This window comes from Seriola aureovittata, chromosome 17 (assembly GCF_021018895.1).
Source record: "Seriola aureovittata isolate HTS-2021-v1 ecotype China chromosome 17, ASM2101889v1, whole genome shotgun sequence".
NCBI classification, from domain to species: domain Eukaryota; kingdom Metazoa; phylum Chordata; class Actinopteri; order Carangiformes; family Carangidae; genus Seriola; species Seriola aureovittata.
Window position 1 is genome coordinate 1,086,168 of NC_079380.1, and position 21,954 is coordinate 1,108,121.

The 21,954-nt window shown below is 41.5% G+C and overlaps 1 protein-coding gene across 2 annotated transcripts; it reads left to right on the forward strand.

The window, feature by feature from the left end:
• Window positions 1-8: 8 nt before the first annotated feature.
• Window positions 9-19,410, forward strand: gspt1l (G1 to S phase transition 1, like). 2 transcript variants are annotated; one of them, XM_056401802.1, is made up of 14 exons: window positions 9-433; window positions 1,554-1,598; window positions 6,687-6,929; window positions 9,005-9,038; window positions 9,156-9,233; window positions 10,055-10,235; window positions 10,877-11,031; window positions 12,163-12,303; window positions 12,424-12,517; window positions 13,029-13,109; window positions 14,106-14,279; window positions 14,964-15,053; window positions 15,340-15,508; window positions 18,755-19,410. In XM_056401802.1, the coding sequence occupies exons 1-14, from the start codon at window positions 241-243 to the stop codon at window positions 18,805-18,807; spliced, it is 1,731 nt and encodes a 576-aa protein (XP_056257777.1). In that variant the 5' UTR covers window positions 9-240; the 3' UTR covers window positions 18,808-19,410. The 2 variants fall into 2 exon arrangements, with proteins under 2 accessions (XP_056257777.1, XP_056257778.1); XM_056401803.1 differs by lacking the exon at window positions 1,554-1,598.
• Window positions 19,411-21,954: the final 2,544 nt, after the last annotated feature.

Sequence of the window (21,954 nt, forward strand, 5' to 3'; positions counted from 1 at the left end):
CGCATTAGCTCACGCGGACTGTCTCTGGGAGTGCTGAGTCGAATATCCTCTCTGGCGTCCGTACCGATAGAAGCCGGTGGCTGAATTTCACCTGAGCAGGAGACAAAACATTACACTTCGAGTTGGGACGCGCTCGATACCTCTGAGGGGTGACCTTAACGTCGGGTTTCGGGCGGACACCCACGTAGACCAAGAACTGCGCAGCTCAAATCTCACAGTAGTGAAAATCCAAGACCAACGATGGACCCGAGAGACACTGCCCCTGATTCCTGGGAACAAGAGGACGATTTGGAGGCCACAATCGACGGACAACTTGAACCCGCATTCACGACTCTCAACGTGAATGCTAAACCGTTTGTGCCCAATATAAATGCCGCCGAATTTGTTCCGTCTTTCGCCATGAAAGCACACTCGGAAAATCTCAATTCCGCTGGTAAGTTCACAGTCACGTTGGGGAGCTACGTTAGCTAGCAGTTAGCTAGCCGCCAACACGAGCTTGGGCTGGGTAGTTGCTAGCTCACTTAGCCACTCCACAGACACGCGTTTCTTGAAGCGCGACAAACTAGCTAACTGCTGCGGCGTTTGGTTGATGTAGTAATATACATGCTGCGCGCCTTACGCTGTGTAACTCTAACTACAACCTATTGATACGGTTAATGTTACTTAGTCTTGTTGTGTAGCTTGTTGAGCACTGGCATAACTGTGTAAAAAGTGATCAACCCAGCCGGCATCGGCTTCTTTAACCAACCGGCAATAGCCACCTAGCATGTTCGTTAGTGGTGCGGTTTCACAACAGAGTACCGAGCTTCTGTCTCGCTCAGAGTTCAGGTGACAAGTTCTATCGTTAATTTAATATTAAACTGTAAACGGAACCAAGGTGGGTGTCACTGCAAACACCCCTGTGGCCGTTTTCTAACACCCCGATGATTAAAGTCAAGGTGGTGTTTGGGAGAGAAATTAGTGGGAACGTGAATGTTTCGCGTGACGTGGATGTACTGACGCACCGTTGGTCAAGAGTGGAGCAAAATGTGTCATTGAAACCCGCGTCAAGGCTGACCAGAGACCTGGACCGGGTTGAATGCAGTATTAACACAACAGAAATCTTAGGAAGTGTTTTTTTTTTTGTTTGTTTGTTTTTGCTTTTTTACATTAGCACGTCCTGTATCCGCTGAACTTATATTGTTTGACAGACACTGTGATGCTCATTGAGCATTTCACTGGTTTCCAAACCTTCTACTGTTGTCGACATTAATACCACTCACTGTCAGCATTAACAGATGGAAGTTTGAAGTTTGTGCTCCACATGACAAACTGTTGGGAAGTCCTGTGTATATATTGGGCTCTGGTGTCTTCCTCTAGCCTTGACTGAAAGAGGCCTGTGAGGGCAAAGTGAAATCTCCTTTTGGAGGTTAAAGAAAATACACTTTTGTATTATTTCCACAGTCAGTTGCCACACTGTTCATTTAACAGAGTTCAGCCTGCAGCAGGTGGAGCAGGTTGGACTTCATGCAGTTGGACTTAAACATTAACTCAACCATTGTTTCTTTTTTCAGTTGCTGTTGAAAAAATCTCCAGCATGGAGGTGTCAGAAAGTACTGGTATGTATGGAGTCTGCGTTGAAGCTGGGTTCCCTCTGTGCCATGTGTCACATACGCGTTGTTACTGCTCACCTCATTGTCCTGGCTGGTGTGGGCCACAGTGAACAGATAGGATTAACAAAGCCTAAAGTGACCCTTACATCAGTCACTGAGGCCCAATTACAGAAGTTCAGTTTGTCTGAAAGCTCTATTCCCCCTCTCTGACTGCAAATTAACTGAATAGTCAGTTTTGTTAGAGATTGGCATCAATTTGTCTTGTGTTGTGTCTCTGGTCATTGGTCATTCACTCAGTCAGTGTTTCATTATCACTTTAAACAGACATGACCTTATTTCAGAGGGAGATAAAGCTACAACATTCAGCTGAGTTGTAAACTGGTGAAGTGTGATTATTGTGAACTAAGGTTGTGCTTCTTGTAGGAATATATCTTGTGGGCCATGTGTGCAGCGATATTATATATAATAGTAAGAATAGTAAAATATTAAACATTGATAACATTACATGACTGTAGTACATACATGGGTCCTAAAGCTGGTTGACTGCATACACTGCCTAAGTTTGTATAGTAGGCACTGTAAAATGATAATTCAGAGAAAATAGTAGTAGTTATGTACCTACCTTTTGGAGGTAGGTACCTAAGTTTAGCTATTGCTACATAGCTAACATCAGCATTAACAGCTGTTTACTTTGTAATCCAGAAGAAACATTACGAGTTCAGCATCAAACTTTGTTCCTGTACTGACCAAGAACTATCTCTTTTCCTCTACTGAAGTTAGCATGCTAGCTACGGCCAGGCCGGCCCGTTTCATCACTTTCCAAAAGGGAGTCACAGTAGCGTCCAGTCCGCCCTGAAGAAGTAGTGCTGATGAGAGGGCATATTGTAACTTCTTGAATTGTAAACATAATGGTGACTGAAGCTCTTGGCAAGACTGGTAAGTAAACAGCTGTTAAAGCTAATGTTGGCTATGTCCCCATAGCAAAACTTGCAAATAGCTCATTTAAAGGTAATAAGATTTCTCTTGCTTAAATTTGCTCACAGTTTATAATGTAGCGATTTCTCTAAACCTCATGTGGCAGCCTGTAAAATGTCGCAGCCCGGTTCTAGTAATAGTTTGGTCGTTCTCAAATATTCTCAATCCAGAAAAATTTTGAAGCAGTAAAATTGACAATCATAGAGAAAGATGGAGGCTTTTCAAAAGCCTCTGAACTTCTGTATTTTTGATAGAGAAAGGAAACCTTCATGATGCTTGCTAGATAATGGCAGCACAAAAGTGTTGGGCTGTAAAACAATTGGTTAAAAACAATAAGAAATAATGTACAATACAATTGTATCATTATACAATATGATTTTATGGGAGTGGTTTCCAACCTGGGGGTCAGGGGAAATGGGTCGCAAGATAAATCTGTGGGAGTTGAGAGACAAAACAGGAAATAAGAGAAAAAACATTTGTGCCTTTTACAAGGAACTATGTGTGGTTACACCTCATCACTTTGTTAAACTGCTCACAAACAGACACACACTGTGGTGAGGGATCACAGGTAGAAATTGCATCCATCCTTAAATGTCATGAACCAAAGAAGTTAAACCATTTATTTATGGCAGTCCCTGCCATAAAACCCTGTGTATGTGTATGTTACAATCAGAACACTATATCCAGGCCTTAAGTGTTTGGACAGTTACACATTTTTTGTTCTTCAGGCCCTGAGCTTCAGCTCATTCAATTTGAGTGGATCAGCTGAGTCCTGGTGTTGAATCGAATCCAGTTCATCCCCTCTCTTCTGCTGCTCCTGTCTCTCCACTGTCACTATCAAGGCAAAAATACCAGAAAAAGTAACCAGAAGTTTTTTTTGGACACCTGTGTGTCCTTTCAACATCAGTTCATGCACAAAAGGGCTCACGTTGCTCAGAGTTGATTGACAGCAGACAAAAACCCCTTCATGACTGCACACAGAGCTTTCCATACGCTGCCAGCCAAACAGCCGACTACTCATGAAGTCCAGTGTGTACGTTTCATGACTCTGCTCTAAAACAATGTGAGCATGGTGATAGAGAAATGCCCCACCCCCACATGCTCTATATGAGTGAGTGTGTGTGTGTCCTGCAGAGTACAGAGTTGAGAGTTGTCTTCAGCAATTGACAAATATTAGCAAAATAATTGACAAAACCCATGAAAAATTGCACTGATTGCAGAGACCGGACATCCTCAATAGTAAGGCAACTTATACGAATACTGGTGGAAGCAACCAGAAACACTTCCCACATACACCACACAGATGTTCATGGGCTTAATTAACAACTTAATGAATAATCTGTGTTTACTTTCCACATTTTACAACAGAGCCATCTTTAAGAGACATTGCAAACGCACACTAGAACAGATGATGATGTCAAAATATCAGGTCTCTGTCAGATGGGGAGGATATAGCTATTCCTCGGCGTCACACTAACTTTATACATGAAAATGTACTAGAAAGTGTTTGTATTTTTTTTTTTGCCATCGACCAGTTCTGCAAACTAATGTCAGATTCCCCAAATTTCTCCACATCATACATTTTATCCATGGTTTACATTTCTGTGTGTAAATGAGTGAGTCTTCTTAAAGAGTACCTTCTTACTGACTACAGGTATGGAGTTTTTCATTGGAGAAGTAGTGAAGAAAACTTCCCATCAGTTGATCAAGAATGTTATTTTGCTGATGCAGCGTGTGATTTAGTTTTAGATCCTGATCATTTGCTTCATGATTCAGACAAACGTGTTTGTATTTTATGGAGCAGGCAGAGGATCCAGAACCATGAATGACTGTTCTGATCAGTAGGAATAGACATGGTTTAAAATATTAATAGCTATTTACAGACTGTAAAACACACACAGTCTGTAAATAGATATTGATATTAATATTAAATGCAGCACTTTCATTGACCAAAGGTTTTGATATTTGTGCACAAGAAGCTTAATTCTCCTTCACAAGAATTCACTGTTTACAGTTGGGTTGGCAATCTCATTAAAATATGCAATAATTAAGATCAGTGTATATGATGGAGTACTGGCATTAGAATGTATCGCCAAATTTGGGCTTTTGTGAACAAACCTTTTCTCTCACTACTCCATATCTTTGTGGAAAGCCCTGTGGATTCACCACAAGATGCAAACTTAAAGAGAGAGGCCAGACTGCAGTTTGTGAAAACATCCAAAAAGAAACAAATGGAGAAAAACAGAAACAGCTGATGATCCAAACCCAACTCCTCATGTGTCAAACGTGGAGCTGGGTCTGGCTTCAGTGGAGGTAGAACACTGGTATTTACTGATGCTTTGACTGCTGACAGAAGCAGCAGGATGAGTGCTGCAAAACTCACTGGATGACATTTCCCCGTTCAGCAGGTAATTGATCCTGAACATTCAACTTAAACAGGCCAGCATCAGGTTTTAAGCTAGTGTTATTCGTACTATCGGAGTGTATGTGAGGCTCTGTGGATGTCTGTGTGCCCTACACATTCGTATCAGCCACTACACAACAAGGCCTCAACTGCTCCTCCAGACTAAAAGAAGTGTAATAAGAAACTGTCTGCAGCTGTGCATGTGCACTTTTGCAAGGGAGTGTAATTGAGGCCTTAGTTTGAAGCAGTGTGTTCATATGAGCTGAACTGTAACTTCCCCCTTTTCCATCTTTGGTAAATATTCAACCAAACTGAAAACATGCAGAAAAGCTGCATGTTGCAGCCCTGTGTCTGTGTTCAGATAAAGATGATGAGAAACAGAACTCGGTGTCTTATCATGTGATCACATCATGAGAAATTGTAATGTGGTGTAAATACTGTGTGTGAATACTTTGTAAACGCATTGACCCCAAGGTGTCAGAGATGTCCCTGTGGGAAGATGCACTATTCTCTGGTATTGTTTGTCATTCAGAGGTACTGTGTACCATTTTCACCTGTGGTCCCCAGGAATGGAGAGGTGACATATTCTGGACTCTGAGATAAACACAGGGAAAGGTTGCCTGTCATGTAAAGCTTGATGAGCTGGTGGTGTGTCTGCACATGGAAATAGTTAACTTAGGTTTTCCAAATCAGATTAAAAGGATTCATGAGGAACCCAAACTGGTTCTGCTCTGAACCAGGATGTGTTCTCTGCAGTTCTGCTGATAGGTGTAGGAGACTTGATGTCAGAGCACTGTCTATGTTTCCCGTTTTGTCTCCTCCTGTGGTGCCTAGTGTCCATTACTGTGCTGTTGTAGCTCTGCACTTCATAGAGAGAACTCGGGGTCCCTGTCGCAGCGCTGTGGTGGCTTTACCTCTGATTCACTGCTGGTCCTGATTGAATAAAGATGAACAGAAATACGGAAAGCTTCACTGAGATGTTGCAACTACAGTAGTGAGTTGTTTAGTAGACATATATGTGTTAATGAATGTTAATGTAAACTGTGAAATATAAAATATAACCGGCAACAGCTAGGGCCCAAGGTCTGTCTGTCCTATTTTCATGAAGGTGATATCTAAGGGAATTTCTTCAAAACTCGTACAAACATTCACTTGGACTCAAAGATGAACTACTAAGATTTTGGTGCTCAGAGGTCAAAGATCACAGTGACTGCACAATACATGTTTTCATTAAGGAGATCTCACACGCAGTGTGTATGTCACCCGTTCATATATGGCCATTTTACACATTAAAGCTATCCATTCATTAAAATTGGACATAGAGGAGTATTTCATTGCTTTCTGCAGTTGTTACAAAGCAAACTACACTTAGTTTGTTTTCTGGTGTGAATTTGTGTCTTAAACTTAAATTATGAACTTGTTTATTATTTAATTTGGTTCTTGTCTTTCCTTTTGCAGTGTGACACATTGTGATTTACAGCAGACGTGGTCTTTGTGACAGAAAATGCTAAGAAAATATGTCTAGTAACAGGAAAAAAAACACATGCTGTGGATCATCAGTATTCACCTAGATTTTACGCTCAGATAAATAAACACTGCAGTCAAAACCATGACCTGTCCATGCTTAACGCATCTCCATAGCCATAGTTTTAAGCAGTTTGTCAAGATGAAGGAAAAGCCAGTGAATAACGTGCGCTGTGTTTGTGGCTGTGCAGCTCCGGTGGAGAACGGCGACACAGAGATGACCACAGAGGAGCCATGGGACCAGAAAGAGGCTGAGCCAAACGAGGAGGAGCCAGGAGGCGGGGACCGGGGGCCAGCAGTGGCAGCAACAACGGAGGAAACGGCTCCAGAAATGATGGAGGAGGAAGAGGAAACGCCAGTGCCCAAGGTTCCACTTACACAACCAGACGCCCCCAAGAAGGAACACATCAATGTCGTATTCATCGGACACGTAGGTCAGTGCAAACACCTGTCGGCTGTGGTTCAGTCAGTGGAGGATGATATTCACAGGAGGGATTTTAAACACATAAATATGTAGCTCTGAAGTCCAACTTTACTAACACACCTACATCAGTTAAAGCTTTAAAAACAATCTCAGCTATATAATTTTATTTTGAAAGAGGGCTCAGTGATTTCCTGACACAGCTGGACATAACTGGGCAACATGGCCAAGCCATCAACTAGGTTTGTACCCAGTCTCGTTAATTGTGTGGACATCAGAGGAGTTTGTGGAAGTGTGAAAATGATTCATGCTGTTTTATTTAGTTTCATTGATGTTTTGTTTATAATTGGTCACCATTCATTTTATTGAGGCTGGCCGGGCTCATATTATCAGCCAAAAATATAATGGAGGAAATTTGGAACAGTGCTGTATTACAGCTATTGTGCTGCTTTCAAACTGTCTGCTCACACTACCTTTGCCAAACTGCTACATGGTGGGGGAGGAGCCCACTGAGACTCTCTGAATGCTCACACATTCAATTGCAATTGCACACATGCAAATCATAGCTAACAACAGATGGGGCTAAAACAATGTACGGATGTATGTTCCAGCTGCCGTGTTTCTGTTTTGTGTCTGTTTACTCAGCTGTCCAGTGTACAGACACTGTGTGCCACCAGCTAAAAGATTATCACCTTCACACTGTATCAAGGACTCATTTACACTGTCGTCTGTTGTCACTCCACACAGACTGTTCAGGTATCAGTGTGGTACCTACTGTAACACAACAAACAAAGCTGTCTCGGTTGATTCATCATGAAAGACCATATTTGTTAACCTGAGGAGCAGGGCTGGAGTCAGTCATGTATACATGATGGCCCAGCTGACCACTGTCTCTGTGATAGCGATCGACCGATTATCGGCCTGGCCGATTAGCGGTTGTAATATTCAGTATTTTACGATTATTGGTGATGTTTTTTAACAAATAACTGTTAAAATAAAATATCTCTGAGTGAACGTGTTACTACGTTTCATTTTAAAAGGGGAGGGTGAATTAGTTCACAGGTGAGAAGGGCACCGGAATCAACCAGTTAATTCCAGTCAGGCACTTTGCAGCCTGTGCATACAACTGATAATTACTAATATACTCTCAGTTGTCAGTTTATTAGGAATATCTAGCTAAAACGAATGTAGTCCAATACAACATTACCGCAACAAACCCTCCAGCATGGAGTTTATAATGTTCAATTTTTATTAACATTGTTTTAGACAGTTGTTGATTCAACTGTATGATCATTATACTGAGGTGTTTCTGTTATTTAGCCTACTTTCACTGATATAAATGGGGTGGACAACATAATGGAAACACCTGGACGCCACGGTGAGTGTCCTTATACAGCAGTAGTTTTATGTTGGCATATTGGTTCCAAATATCGGTTATCCCTTGATTACAGATAATCAGTATCTTACCTGAAAAAACTAAATATCGGTCGATCCCTACTCTATACGACAGCTGAGATGTGACACTTTAAACAAGAAAACAAGATTAGGTCAAAGCCTATTATGTTCCTCTGCTCCAGATCAGCATTGTGAGTTCAACACTCAGTTGAATGCATTTTAAAAACCTGCTTATACCTGTTAACGTTGGTATAAAAAGGGTGTAAGTGTATGTCTGTTCATCCATCTCACTCTCTATTTAGACACTCATGTTTATTCACTTATTAATTGTGTGTTGGAACGCTGCTCTGGTTCGTTCCTGCTGGAGACTCTCTTCTGTGGAAAGTAGCTAAGGTAGCCAACACTCAGCCATCAGTCAGTGGCTGACGGACTGATTGATTGACTGTTGGAGTTCACTGAGAGCAGTGACTGACCTTTTTGAAGTTGGTTCTGTTTATTTAGTCCTCATAATGTCATCAAACCTCATATCTGTCAATTGAATTAGAGAAGTAAAGGGACCAAGAGAGAAATATAAGCCTGTGATAAAGCCTCCGTAGCATTTAGCTCCTGCTGAGGTGGTGGCACAGACCAAAGTTTAACATAAGTTATGTCAGAGTTTTAAATTTAAAGCCGCTCCATGTGCTTCTTTCCCAGATGCTGGCAAGTCCACCATTGGCGGACAAATCATGTGAGTCTCCCTTTTTGGTTCTCTGCTTTTCCTCATACTGAGTGGGGTTACGTTCATCACATCAGGCCTTTGACCTGTTGAGGTATGTTTCTTAGTTGTTCCCTTCCTCTCCAACAGGTATCTAACGGGCATGGTAGACAAGAGAACCTTGGAAAAGTACGAAAGAGAAGCCAAGGAAAAGAACCGAGAAACCTGGTGAGTGCACACACTGCTCTGTCTGAACAAGGAAAAGTGTGAATTAATTTTAAGCCCATTGTAACTATGTTAAGAAAACTGCTATATAAATTAAGTTATTATTATAAATGTGTGATGGCCTATCACTATAGCTGTGAAACAGGATTTAATGAAATAGAGGTTTTTGCCAGGAACCATTTGTGGCTATGGGTTCATTTGACAGTATTAGCTTAGAGCATTAGCGTAAATATCATGGATACTGAAATAGTGACGGGTGCCTTTATTTGCCTGCAGAAGTTCACAGGTGTTTATTTCTAACTCCCCCTGTTTGATGAGTCATTGGTCGTATTGTAGTATGAAGCCTTGTTTTGATCCGCTTCCGTTTGCCCTGTTAAAGTTGCTGCATTACACTATTAATACAAACTCACAATACTTCCTGTAAGCATTTCAAATTAAAAGCCCCCTAGCCTTTTAATGGACATAAACCCTTCATTTCTTAACTGGGCTTTATTGTGAAACAGTTGCCACCAATGTGTCAGTTTGAACCCGGTTGTATGGTAACGTCATTTCCAGTGTAGCTGCTGCCATCTATTGACATGTGTATGTTACTACAAACCAAGAACCAGGAGTTTATCCATCCCTGGTCTTTTTCTGGTCTGTATTTGGGGGTTGGCCTTTATTTGTTCATATCAACCACACCCCCCACCATTATTGGAGACCCAGCTTTTCATTGATGACCTGTTGTAATTTGAGGAAATGCGCTATACTGGTATCAACCAAATTGTCTCTGATTGCCCACTGGTTACCAAATCAACAACAGCAAATCACTGTTTTTGTCTCAGGTATCTATCTTGGGCTTTGGACACCAACCAAGAGGAGAGGGACAAAGGCAAGACGGTGGAGGTGGGCCGAGCGTACTTTGAGACAGACAAAAAGCACTTTACCATTTTAGATGCTCCAGGCCACAAAAGCTTTGTCCCCAACATGATTGGAGGTGCATCACAAGCAGACTTGGCTGTTCTGGTAAGTCATGTACATAACCAGTGTTGTCAAACTGTGTGGAATATCAGTTTAAGACTTAACTAGCAGCCCCTTTTCTGCCCAGTAGCCTTAGAAGCTAAAAAAGTTCCTGAATTAAAATCAACCTAAAGACCCTTAAAGCCAAGCCTGTTTGAACAGTTTATTAGAAGACCAATGAATAAGCCAGGCTGATGTTAGCTTGGTGCAGATAACATCAAGAAGTTGCATAACAGATGTGTTTTATGTTTAAAAAAATAAATAAATAAAAATTGGCCGATATATCATTATCAGATTTCATCGTATCGTTTGAGATACAGTTCAACTGCTGTTTAAACGTCAACATGAAAGTAACTTTCATATTCTGATACAGCATCATGCCACACTTAATTTAACATGAATACTTGACTTCCACAGGAACACTCACCCAACTTTAAACACATTTTACTGTAACAACCACTTGTTGCTCATTGTTGGCTTGTGTTTAACCAGTCAGCCATGTTCAGTACTACAGTCTCGTCCTTGATACTTCTCAGGCTGTTTTGTTGTCTGTCGCTCTTGATTATGAAACTAAATGGCCTGCGAGGAATCACCTCTTTAAACATTGTAGACTAAACCACTGACTGAATGAATGTGCTGCTCCTCAGGTGATCTCTGCCAGGAAAGGCGAGTTTGAAACTGGTTTTGAGAAGGGCGGACAGACGCGGGAGCATGCCATGTTGGCCAAAACAGCTGGTGTCAAGCACCTGATAGTTCTGGTGAATAAAATGGACGATCCCACAGTCAACTGGAGCCTTGAGAGGTGAGTAGATGGATAACAGTGATCAAACAGTTGGAGTGTAAAGCCCTGATCACCCTTCAGAAGTGTGTGTACTCACAGTCCACAAAATTAATACTTTATCTCTAAACTAAACACCAGCTCATGGGTCACCATAAAATAATGTTGACTAGAAAATTCCTGGAGAAATTTTGAAAGTGCAATCTGTACAAAGGACATTACTTTCAGTTTCATTTGTGTCGTACAGACTCATACTGACACTGACCTCAGTGGCCTCAGGGTGGGCCTAGACCTCTGAAAGTCCATGACCATCTCATTGGTCTTGGAGGTGTTCAGAAGGAGGCAGTTCTTGTCGCTCCGATCACAGAAGGCCATTGTCAGATTCCTGTACTCCTCTTCCTGCCCATTCCTGATACACGCCACAATAGCTGTGTCATTCGACAAAAAATATACTAATATATACAAATATATTGCAAAAACCACAGACTTGATTCTTGTCAGCACAGCATTTGAAACATTTTGAAGGTGAAGGAGACTCCCATCGCTTTGAGGCTCACTGTCCAATGATGTGATGTGTGAAGAAGTTCTAGAGCTTCTCCCACTCTAGCTGTGATGTCATCCACTAGCTCTTAACATTGCGTGCAAAAAGAAATAAAACAAAGACATGTCACTATGGTCCAAATGGACTCTGTGTTCCTCCACAACAAGGAGTTGCATCCAAAGCACAGCTGTCTTGGTGCTGTGGTTTTTGATGGTAACCTGGTTACTGTCAGCATTTTCTTGACCATCATGTATATTAGAAGCATGTCCATGTTGGAGTAAAATGAATGTGCACTTTATGTAGAAACCTTAGAAATCTCAACAGTATCTGAATATAACACAGTGTTGGTTGTAACTTTAAGCCCACTTTTTAACTAGTTAACAATAATGGCAGTCGTTCAGTTCATGCCAATGGGCCACTTCCTGTCTCTACTTCAAAATAAATGCTTTCCCAAAAGCCAGAGCAAATTACCCAACATCCCACATGCATGGTGTTTCTTCAATACCAGCTGGTTAACACCTTCATCCGCTGACTCTGTTACTTGTTTTGCTGTGTGGAGGTCTGTGTCAGTACAGTGCTGCAGTGACTTGAGCTCCTGTTGTCTGAACCCTCAGGTATGAGGAGTGCAAGGAGAAACTGGTGCCATTTTTGAAGAAGGTGGGCTTCAACCCGAAGAAAGACATTCATTTCATGCCATGCTCCGGGCTGACAGGAGCCAACCTGAAGGAGCCCACTGACATGTGCTCCTGGTACACGTAAGTCCTTCACTTCCTGTCAGCAGCTCTCTGTGGTCAGCGTGGGAACTGTAGAGACACAAATGATTTCTCCTGTTTATCCATCCAGCTAACTGCTCTCTGTGGTTGATGTCATTGCAGAGGTTTACCGTTCATTCCACACTTGGACAGTTTGCCAAATTTCAACAGATCAAGTGATGGTCCTGTCAGATTGCCCATTGTAGACAAATACAAGGTAAGAGTCTGTTTTTAACCCTCTGTAGGTTCAGTATAGTTTAAATGTAAGTTTTCATTAAAGGGTCAAGCTGCAGACATGGATTCTGAACAGTATTACACCTGGTTATCTGTCCTACAGATGTGTGACAGATATATGGGAACAAGTGTATCTTCTAAAATGAGCACATTTGCTGTTCTTTGTGTTAAAGATTGACTCTGAGCTCTGGCTGATTATTGTTTCAGATTGTTTATGTTGTGGCACTGGTGCACTGTGTTCAGAGTGAAGGGAGTGTTTAATGCAAATGTTATTACCCAACTTTTTCACATCATATCTGAATTTGGACAAAATCTTTAAATCACTGACTTTACATTCACACAGTTAAACAGCTCAGTTTATGTGTCATGTTGACTGTCAGACTCGGACATGAAGCAAAATCATTTTATTTGTTGTGGAAACAGCAGGAAACGACAAACTTCCTGTCTTAGACTGATACTCTCACCCACTCTGACACACTCTGTCTCATCATCAGGACATGGGCACGGTGATTCTGGGCAAACTAGAGTCGGGCTCCATCAGTAAAGCACAGCAGCTGGTCATGATGCCAAACAGGGTAAGATATTCCACAGGCCTTTCTTCCAGACTAACTTTTCCTCTTTCTCAGTTGGTCGCATCAGCACCTTGATGCATCGATCCCTGCAGGGTTTGTTTCTCGTTGTTGTTGTGCTTCTTCGGTTTCAAGCTTAAACTGTGTTGACCCAGTAACAAGTTTAGAGGTGCCACTCAGTCTACAATACACACAGCATAGTATTCCATTCATACCAAAACCATAGCTAACTACATTAGCCTCCTGTGCTCTCCCTGCAACCTAATTTCAACCACAGTGACTAACGCAGTACCTGTGCTGGAGTCTCACACACTCTCAATTATGTTCACATATGCAATCATCACAATCCGGAGCCCTGACACGAGAGTGAACATTTAAAACTACATTTTTAGGGCGTCATTTACGATATTTTACAGTTTAACAAACTTTATTGTCATGTATCAGTGCACTGAAATGGTAAACTTCACTGGGAATTAAATAAAAAAAAAAAAAAAACAAAGAAAAACATAAGAACAAATATGTATATATATTAAACTTGAATGAAAACAAAGGATCAAATGTACATAAACTGCTGCCTATATAACTTGACCCGACCATTTCCACTGCATTATTGTTTCTGAATAAAAGTATTCATATTGGCGCAGGTCGGACAATATATGCGTTGATACTGAGGCCAAAACCGTCCGACCGATAAATCGGTCAGGCTCTACTGACAACCACAGTAAACTAGCTCCCTGTCATTTAGTAATAAGACACGTAGTTTGTTTTTAAACTCAACAGGCGAATGAAAATTCAACATGTGGAGTGTCTGTTGTCTGCCCTTGTATGGATGATGCTCACACACTTGACTTAACTCCAATTCATAATTAAATTGAATCAATTCATCTACTGCTTTCTGATCTGATTCTTCTATTTACACCATCAAGCACTTTTCTTCTACACACGTCAAACATTTCCTCTTTCTCTCTCCTCGTCTCACCCCGTGCTTCTCTCCCAATGCAGCATGTGGTGGAGGTGTTGAGTCTCCTGTCAGACGACGTGGAGACAGATGACGCTGGGCCAGGAGAAAACCTCAAGCTGCGGCTGAAGGGCATTGAGGAGGAGGAGATCCTGCCAGGCTTTATCCTGTGTAATGCTGAGAACCTCTGCCACTCAGGGCGCACCTTCGACGCCCAAGTGAGTCCACACAGCAGCTCTGCCTCTCCCTGAACTACACTTGCCTCTTTATGATCCAGCAGTTATTAAAGAGTCTTTTGTCAGAAAATGAATAGTGGGTGACACTGTGACGCAGTGGTTAGCATTGTTGCCTCACAGTTACAGTTTGTGTGTGGGTGTCCTCCAGCGCCCCCCATGACCATCTAAAGAATAAGTGATACAGTGACACAGTGGTACAGTACCTTTCCAGCTTCTCAAGCCTTCCTCTTCTCAACAGCTAATAGTACAACTGTTGAAATGAAGCGCTTTAAAACCTCAAGTTTTTGTGAATAAAAGTTGCGTGTTATCAAGGTTGCTAGCCGACAGTAGCTGCACTTAGCGACGCAGCAGTAAGGGCAGGCACAGCTGGTTACACAAATCCTCCATAGACCAGACCGTCTCCACCAAAGGATGCAGCCACTGAATTGAGACATGGTCTGTGTGTGAGACAAAATAAGAAGGATATTCTGTCACTTGTAACTTTCTCTCTGGATGAGGGTGGGTCGGACGCTACTGAGAGTCATGTCCTGGTTGTTGGGACGAGGGAGCTCAACTGGTGTTTTGGTTCATCCTACCTGTTGTAGCTTCCTCAGTGGCCAACACCACAGTCAGTAAAGTGGCTGGTGTAGTGTCTTCTCATCGTAACTGTGAGTGTCCTCTCCTCAGATCGTCATCATCGAACACAAATCCATCATCTGTCCAGGTTACAACGCGGTCCTCCACATCCACACCTGCATTGAAGAAGTGCAGATTACGGTAAGACCTGAAACTTGGTCCACACAGTCTCACACACGTTTCACATTAGTCACTGAAGTGACTCACAAGTGACTGTTTGAAAAGCATTTGAACAGATGTAACATGATGCCCTTCATTATTTGTAAGAGTTTTGGTTAAAAGATGTTGCTTCTGCTCCTCCTCTATTAACACAAACATAATACATAAAGGGAATGATGTCATTTCTGTCACTATGAGTGGCTGTAGTGATAGTTAATCCAACACATATGTATGTGCTGACATTGTGTTACTCTCTGCTCCTCGGCAGGCCTTAATCTGTCTGGTAGACAAGAAGTCGGGAGAGAAGAGTAAGACACGCCCACGATTCGTCAAACAGGACCAGGTCTGCATCGCCCGTCTGCGTACAGCAGGAACCATCTGCCTCGAGACCTTTAAAGACTTTCCTCAGATGGGACGGTTTACCTTACGGGACGAAGGTGAGTGGCCTCGCTCTACTGCTGACTGTAATCATCAGCACCATCTTCATACTCCTGCTGTCACTATTGGAAAATATACCAGTCAATACCTAAAGCTACGTTCTGTGTTACATTTTAAACTCTTCAAAATAAACCTTCATCAAACTAATAACAGAAAAGTATCAACAAGATTTTAAGGTCATTTCAAAGGAAATGTCAGGGGCTGGTTTCACAAAAAACCTCAAGTTAAGATTTTCCTTCAAGTTACAGTTCCCTTGAAATAAAAACAGTTGCACAGAGTTTTATCCTTCAGGTTTCCGAAAAATGTTCACTAAGGTATTTAAGGTGTTTTGCTTATCTTAGTCTTATAATTAAGGAATCTGTTAAAGTCAGTAAAATTGTTGCACAAAAGACCTTGGTGACCAAAGTTCACTATGGTGAAGTTCCCATGAAAACAACAGCATGATGAGACAGTGGCTTCTTTAATGTTACCCGCTTCCCAAAAGTGATCATAGTTAGGCCTATCACAAGTGCTAATGGCAGTCTCAATCGAAAAAATACAATTTACCGATGTAAAATCTCCTTTCATTGCTGTAAATTACTTAACTTTTTTTCCTTAACTAAGGAAACATTCTAAGCGATTCTGTGCAACACCTTTTAAGTAACTCCCTCAGCTAAGGAAAAATTAAACCCTAAGTGTCATACTGAAGTAGAAAACCGGAGGTGTTTTGTGCAACTGTAGATTTCTATAGTGGAGTGTAAATACACTATTAATACATAGACAGTAACATACTTCATACATCTACACTAAAGGAGCATAAAAGTAGAAAAAATAAAATAACAGGAGATTCAAAGTACAAATGAAGCCGTGGCACCAGTTCCAATGTTCAGATTACAATCAATGAATAAACAGTCCCGAGTCTGTATCTATAGTAGATGTTAGATATTCCAGGTTCATCAGTTTTTATTTGATCAAATATGGATTGTTCAAATCCCAAATCTATCTCTGCATTTGAGCCTTTTCCCATTCAACGTATCATCTGAGCTAAATGTTCACAGTGTTCAGTGGTTAGATGTTGTGAGTGCAGTGGTCAGGCTTATTACAAAGTTTATAAAACGTGTAGATGACAGCTGCTGTATGAGTCACAACAGTCTCATGAACTGTGGGATGAGCAGGAGTCAGTGTGAACCCACTGCAGTTCACAGGGTGCTCACTGACTCGACCACAGGGACAGACCTGATCAGAGCTCAGTTTGTGTCTCTGGCTGTGAGACGTGAGGCTGTGTAAGTGGAGTGAACTTTATTCCATCTGTCCCTGCAAACAGCAGCCAACATCTGTCTGCAGATGTCAGGCTGATGTCAACACAAACAGATGAATCAACGACGGACCTGTCTGTGCTCAGTGATCATTACAGCGGACGTCTGTACTTAAAGCATCTGATACTGACTGTGCAGAATGATGCTGCTCTTCATTATTCTTGTTCAACTTAAAAAAAAAAACTAACTAAAAATACTGCTGGTTGTTGTTTTGCATTTTTCAGGGAAAATTAATCCTCGGTCAGTTTAATAAGCTATAAATGTGTTTACAGAAACCAGAAGAAAATCCTGCCTGTCTGTACACAGCAGTTCAGTATGACCTCTGTGTGGAGCGTAGACATTTGTTCTGATCAGGAATGTCACAAGAACCAATACTTCAGCACCAAGTCAATGACAAAATTCTGAAAATGTGCTGCTACTTGTTTTTCTATAGTATTGAGGACACTGTAGGTCAAAGAAAAACACACCATGATGGTGTGAAGAGATTTCACAACCCTGTTTCCCAAAAAGTTTGGACGCTGTTAAAACGTAAATAGAAACAATGTGATTTTCAAAACATTGAAACCCCATATTTAATTGAAAATAGCTCTAAGACGACATATCAAATGCTGAAACTGAGAAATGTCAGTTATTTGAAAATTAGATGTCCATTTTTAATTTGATGCCAGCAACATGTTTCAAAAATGTTGGGACAGGGTCATGTTTACCACTCTGTTGCATCACCTCTTCTTTTAACTTCACTCTGTGAGTGTTTGGGAACTGACGAAACCAATTGCTGTAATTTTGAAAGTGGAATGTTTTCCCATTCTTGCTTGATGTAGCCTACCATTTCAGCTGCTCAACAGTTCAGGATTTCCTTTGTCGTATTTTACGTTTCATACTGCGCCAAACATTTTCAATGGCTGACAAAAAGGACTGTAGGCAGGCCAGTTTAGCACCTGGACTATTTTACTCCAGAGCCAAACTGTGGTAATACCTGCAGAATGTGGTTTTGCATTGCCTTGCTGAAATAAGCAAGGTCTTCCCTTGGCAGCATATGTTGCTCCAAAACCTGTATACATTGTCCAGCATTAATGGTACCATCACAAATGTGCAGGTTACCCTTGCCATGTGCACTAATATACCTGCATACCATCACAGATGCTGCTTTTTGAACTGTGTGCTGTTAACAAGCCGGATGGTCCCTCTCCTCTTTTGAAACATGTTGCTGGCATCAAATTCAAATGGGCATCTAAATTTAAAAAATGACATTTCTCAGTTTCAACATTTGATATGTCGTCTTTGTGCAATTTTCAATTAAAGATGGGGTTTCAGTGTTTTGAAAATCACATTCTGTTTCTATTTACGTTTTACACAGCGTCCCAACTTTTTGGGAAACAGGGTTGTAATATTTGATGTGGATCAACAGGGAAGTTGTAGATGAGCAGAGGTCAGTATGTTGTTCACTTTATATCAACATGTTGTCAACATGTTCATGTCCTGAACGTTCCTGTTACTGTGTGTGAACTGTGACAGCTGACATCTGTTGTAGCAAGGCTCCACACACAACGTTCAGAGGCTCGTGATTTGGTACTTAATGACAGTTTCTTGTGATGTTCCTATGACTCATGGTGACTCTTCTCTAGAGAAACAATCAGCTGATCTGACCAAATCAATCCCAGAACCTCTCAGTTCACCTTTGATTCATATCACACCAACAGTTGAAATGGTTGTGAATCAGGAGCCTCAGCAGCAGGTGAAATACAGGAGCCCAGAACTCTTCATATTCTGCTGCTCATCTCATTCTCAGGTTGAAGCTACAAGTTGTGAACATGTCACTGAAACTGTAGTCTCTGTCCTGAGAGCCAACAAGAGCTGATCAGACGTTATTTTAGCCTGTAGTTTCTCAGATATGTCGATGTGGATTTAAGTTCAGTGAAGTGTGACTGGTGTTTTGTCTGTGTGTCTCAGGTAAGACCATCGCCATTGGAAAGGTGCTGAAGCTGGTCGCCGAGCGGGACTGAAGAGGACTGAGCTTTCTGAGAGTCCTAGTGAGAAGGAACGGGCAGAGCTTGGTTATAACCCGCCCACACTGTTGTCAGCGGCGACGGCACCTCCCTGTCACGCCCCCCTTCTGCGTGCCGAAGATCAGCTTCAGTAAAAAAACTCATCTGAAAAAGAAAACCTGTTTTTAAGCAAACGACAAACCAAGATGAAGTCCACACGAGTCAGCTTTCTCATATTGAGAGCTCAGCTATGCCATTTCTGGGTTAGCCCTCCCGCCACCTCTCCCCACCTCCTCCTCTGGTCTACTCATCATTACATGATATTTTTCTTCTAGTTTTTTTTTTTCTTTCATAAATGACAGTGACAAATGGCAGAAGTTATATCTGTAAACAGATGTGGACCAGGATTTGCTTGGAGTATAAAAATGATTTTCAGTAAATTGCAAAAGAAATTGTTTGAGAGAACTTAACCAGTTGAAACCAAATGTTTATCTTGGGTGTACATGTCTCCCTTTGCTTTGACCCAGTTTTTGGTTTCTCGTTGCGTTCTGGCTGTGTGCTTGAGCGTTCAAATGTTATTAAAGCAAACAACTATGACAATAAAATAATAAATTGGGAAAACAGAGTGTTTTCATTTTCAGAGACGTAACAGTGGCTGGCTTTGTGTTTCACTCCTATTTTTTTAAAGTGGGTTTTGACTGTTAATGAGAAACTCCTGACAGACAAATGCAATTTTCAGTTTAAACTTTGTGAAATATTTTTAAAAATTTAAAAATATGATTTTGTTTTTAAATAAAATTCTAAACTCTTTTGACAACCTTAGAACAAGTCCCAGACTGATTCATAAAGTGGCCTGATCCGTATTATGAGCAGATAGTATCTCAGTATAAGTATCAGCTGTCAGTGAAGAAATGCCACAGATGTTTGGGATCATGTAGAACCAGTGTCATTGCAAAGTTTGTCTTCAGGGACTGAACTTCTATAGAGCTGTTCTAATCTTGCTGACCACTCAAAGCATTTACACTACAAGCCACATTCACACATTCATGTTTTCTCTACATGCGCACACTCGATGAGTATCTGGAGGAAACGAACCACTGACCTTCTGGTTGGTAGATGACCCGCTCTACCTCCTGAGCCACTGTATCCCACTCTCTCCATATGTTGCTCATAATTCTTAAATTTTTGGTATAGTTGCCAATGTCACTGACTGACCGACTGACTGATGATATTTCCACCACTGGTCAGCCGAGTGCTGAACTGCAGTCTGCTGAGCCACTCTGGTTTCCTGGCTACTCAGGAACTGAAGAGGAAGAGCGCTTCCAATACACTGAGCCTCGCCTCCATTACAGCAAATAAACTACTTTCATTCCATGTATCATTAATTCTAAAGGAAGCAGAGGAATAACTAAACATGATAAACACCAAGCAGAGAGAGGGAGAGAGAGAGAGAAGTCATCGTTAATGAGGCTTCATACTAACGACTATGACCAACTCTACATATCAAACAGACATAAAGACCTGCCTCTAATAAAAGTCTGTTACGTTTCGGAGTTGAAGTAAATAAAGACTAAACTATTGTAGATCCAGGCGGAGGCTGTTCTCTGAGTGACAGACTAGGTAAGAAAGATAGTCTGTCAGGCAAAGGTCTGGTGGAACATGTCACATTTGACAGCCTGGGGTCCAGTCTGGCCTTTGGCCCTTTGCTCTGTGTGTGTGTCTCTCTCTCTATGACTGCGATAAAGGCCTGAAAAATAACTTAAAAAAGATATTGTGCCACTTCTAACTTTCTCTCTGATCATGTTACAGTAAATCCAGCTGAAATCACAGCTCAGTCTTTGTCTTTCATTTATGGGTTTGGTGATTTTGTCAGACAATGTCACAGTTATGAAATCAGGATTTGACCAGAGGCGGTCCAGGCAGACACTAGGTTTAGACCTAGTCTTGTTATTAAATATTCAAAAATCCTGCGTTGGTTTTGCTGAACTGAGAACACATGTTCTTACTGAGCAACATTCAAGATAAATGGAGACTTGAATAAGTGACTGTACTGAAACTGGCAGCCAGTGGCCTGAGAGGCTGTTAACACAAGATCAACTTGTTTTAATTCTATTTCTTACTCATTTAAGCTTGATTCATTCCATCATAAAGAGAAACTCCACCAGCAGGTGGTGTTACTGCCAGTCATGAAACTGTAATCAGTATAATTAGACGCCCTTCCTGATTTATATACACTCCTCTGTAGCGTTAACGCCATAATTTAGAATTTACTCTTGTTGAAATGGGGCACCAGTCCTCTGGGAGGACAACAATCAATTACTTCATTGCCAAATTTATCAATCTCATATCTATAAGCCATGACTTCTCGATTCAATGGATCTCCAGTCTCTACGTCAAAAGAATACAACAGGACAACAGCTAGGTGTAAATAAAGGAGTTTATTAACTAAACTACTATCTACAGAGTAAATGCAAGGTGTAATAATCATAAAGATGAAAATAATAATGAATGAGCAGTGTGATGAGTTGGCAATGGTGGGAGAGAATATGTTATGGCTATACACTATGGCTATACAGCTAATGATGCTACATCTATGAATTAGGTTTGATGATTAAATATTGCTATATTTCGACATCAACCCAGTCATGAGCAGAGTGTTAAGACCGGCCTACTGTGAGTTGCGCTGTAGCTGAAGACCCTCGGCCGGAACCCAGGTGGCTGTGGTTGCCATGGTAACCCTGGAGACGCGGAATCTAGGAGGATTCTCCTGGAGGCCGTGTCCCATTATCACGATGACGGATTCTGCCCGTGTCTCAGCGGTTCAGCTCTGGTGGAGTTTGCCAGGAGACTTTCTGTCTCGGGCACTCTTGATTTCTGCTCAGCTTCTCTGCAGGCGGTCGTGCAGAGGTGTTATCTGCTGATTGATGCGAAATAAACTCTAATGCTCTTCACTTTGGCTGGATAACTTTAGATAAGGCTGGTGTTGACGAGATGACTCTAAAGTTGTCAAAATCTTCAAAAAGGAAAACTTGATGCTTTAAAAGTTACAAAATTACTCTGAGGCACTTCTGTTGTTTTGGTTCAGTTGGTCTTGACTTGGCTTAGAAAAATAAAAGATTGTGCATGTAGACAAAAATGATGTTACTTTGAGCTTGTGGCAACGAA

Excerpts from the sequence above, each read along its gene's own strand:
- gspt1l (XM_056401802.1), top strand. The coding sequence starts at position 241 with ATGGACCCGAGAGACACTGCCCCTGATTCCTGGGAACAAGAGGACGAT. Across the intron at positions 9,039-9,155 it reads ACCATTGGCGGACAAATCAT|GTATCTAACGGGCATGGTAG; the intron begins GTGAGTCTCCCT and ends CCTCTCCAACAG. Across the intron at positions 9,234-10,054 it reads GAAAAGAACCGAGAAACCTG|GTATCTATCTTGGGCTTTGG; the intron begins GTGAGTGCACAC and ends TTTTTGTCTCAG.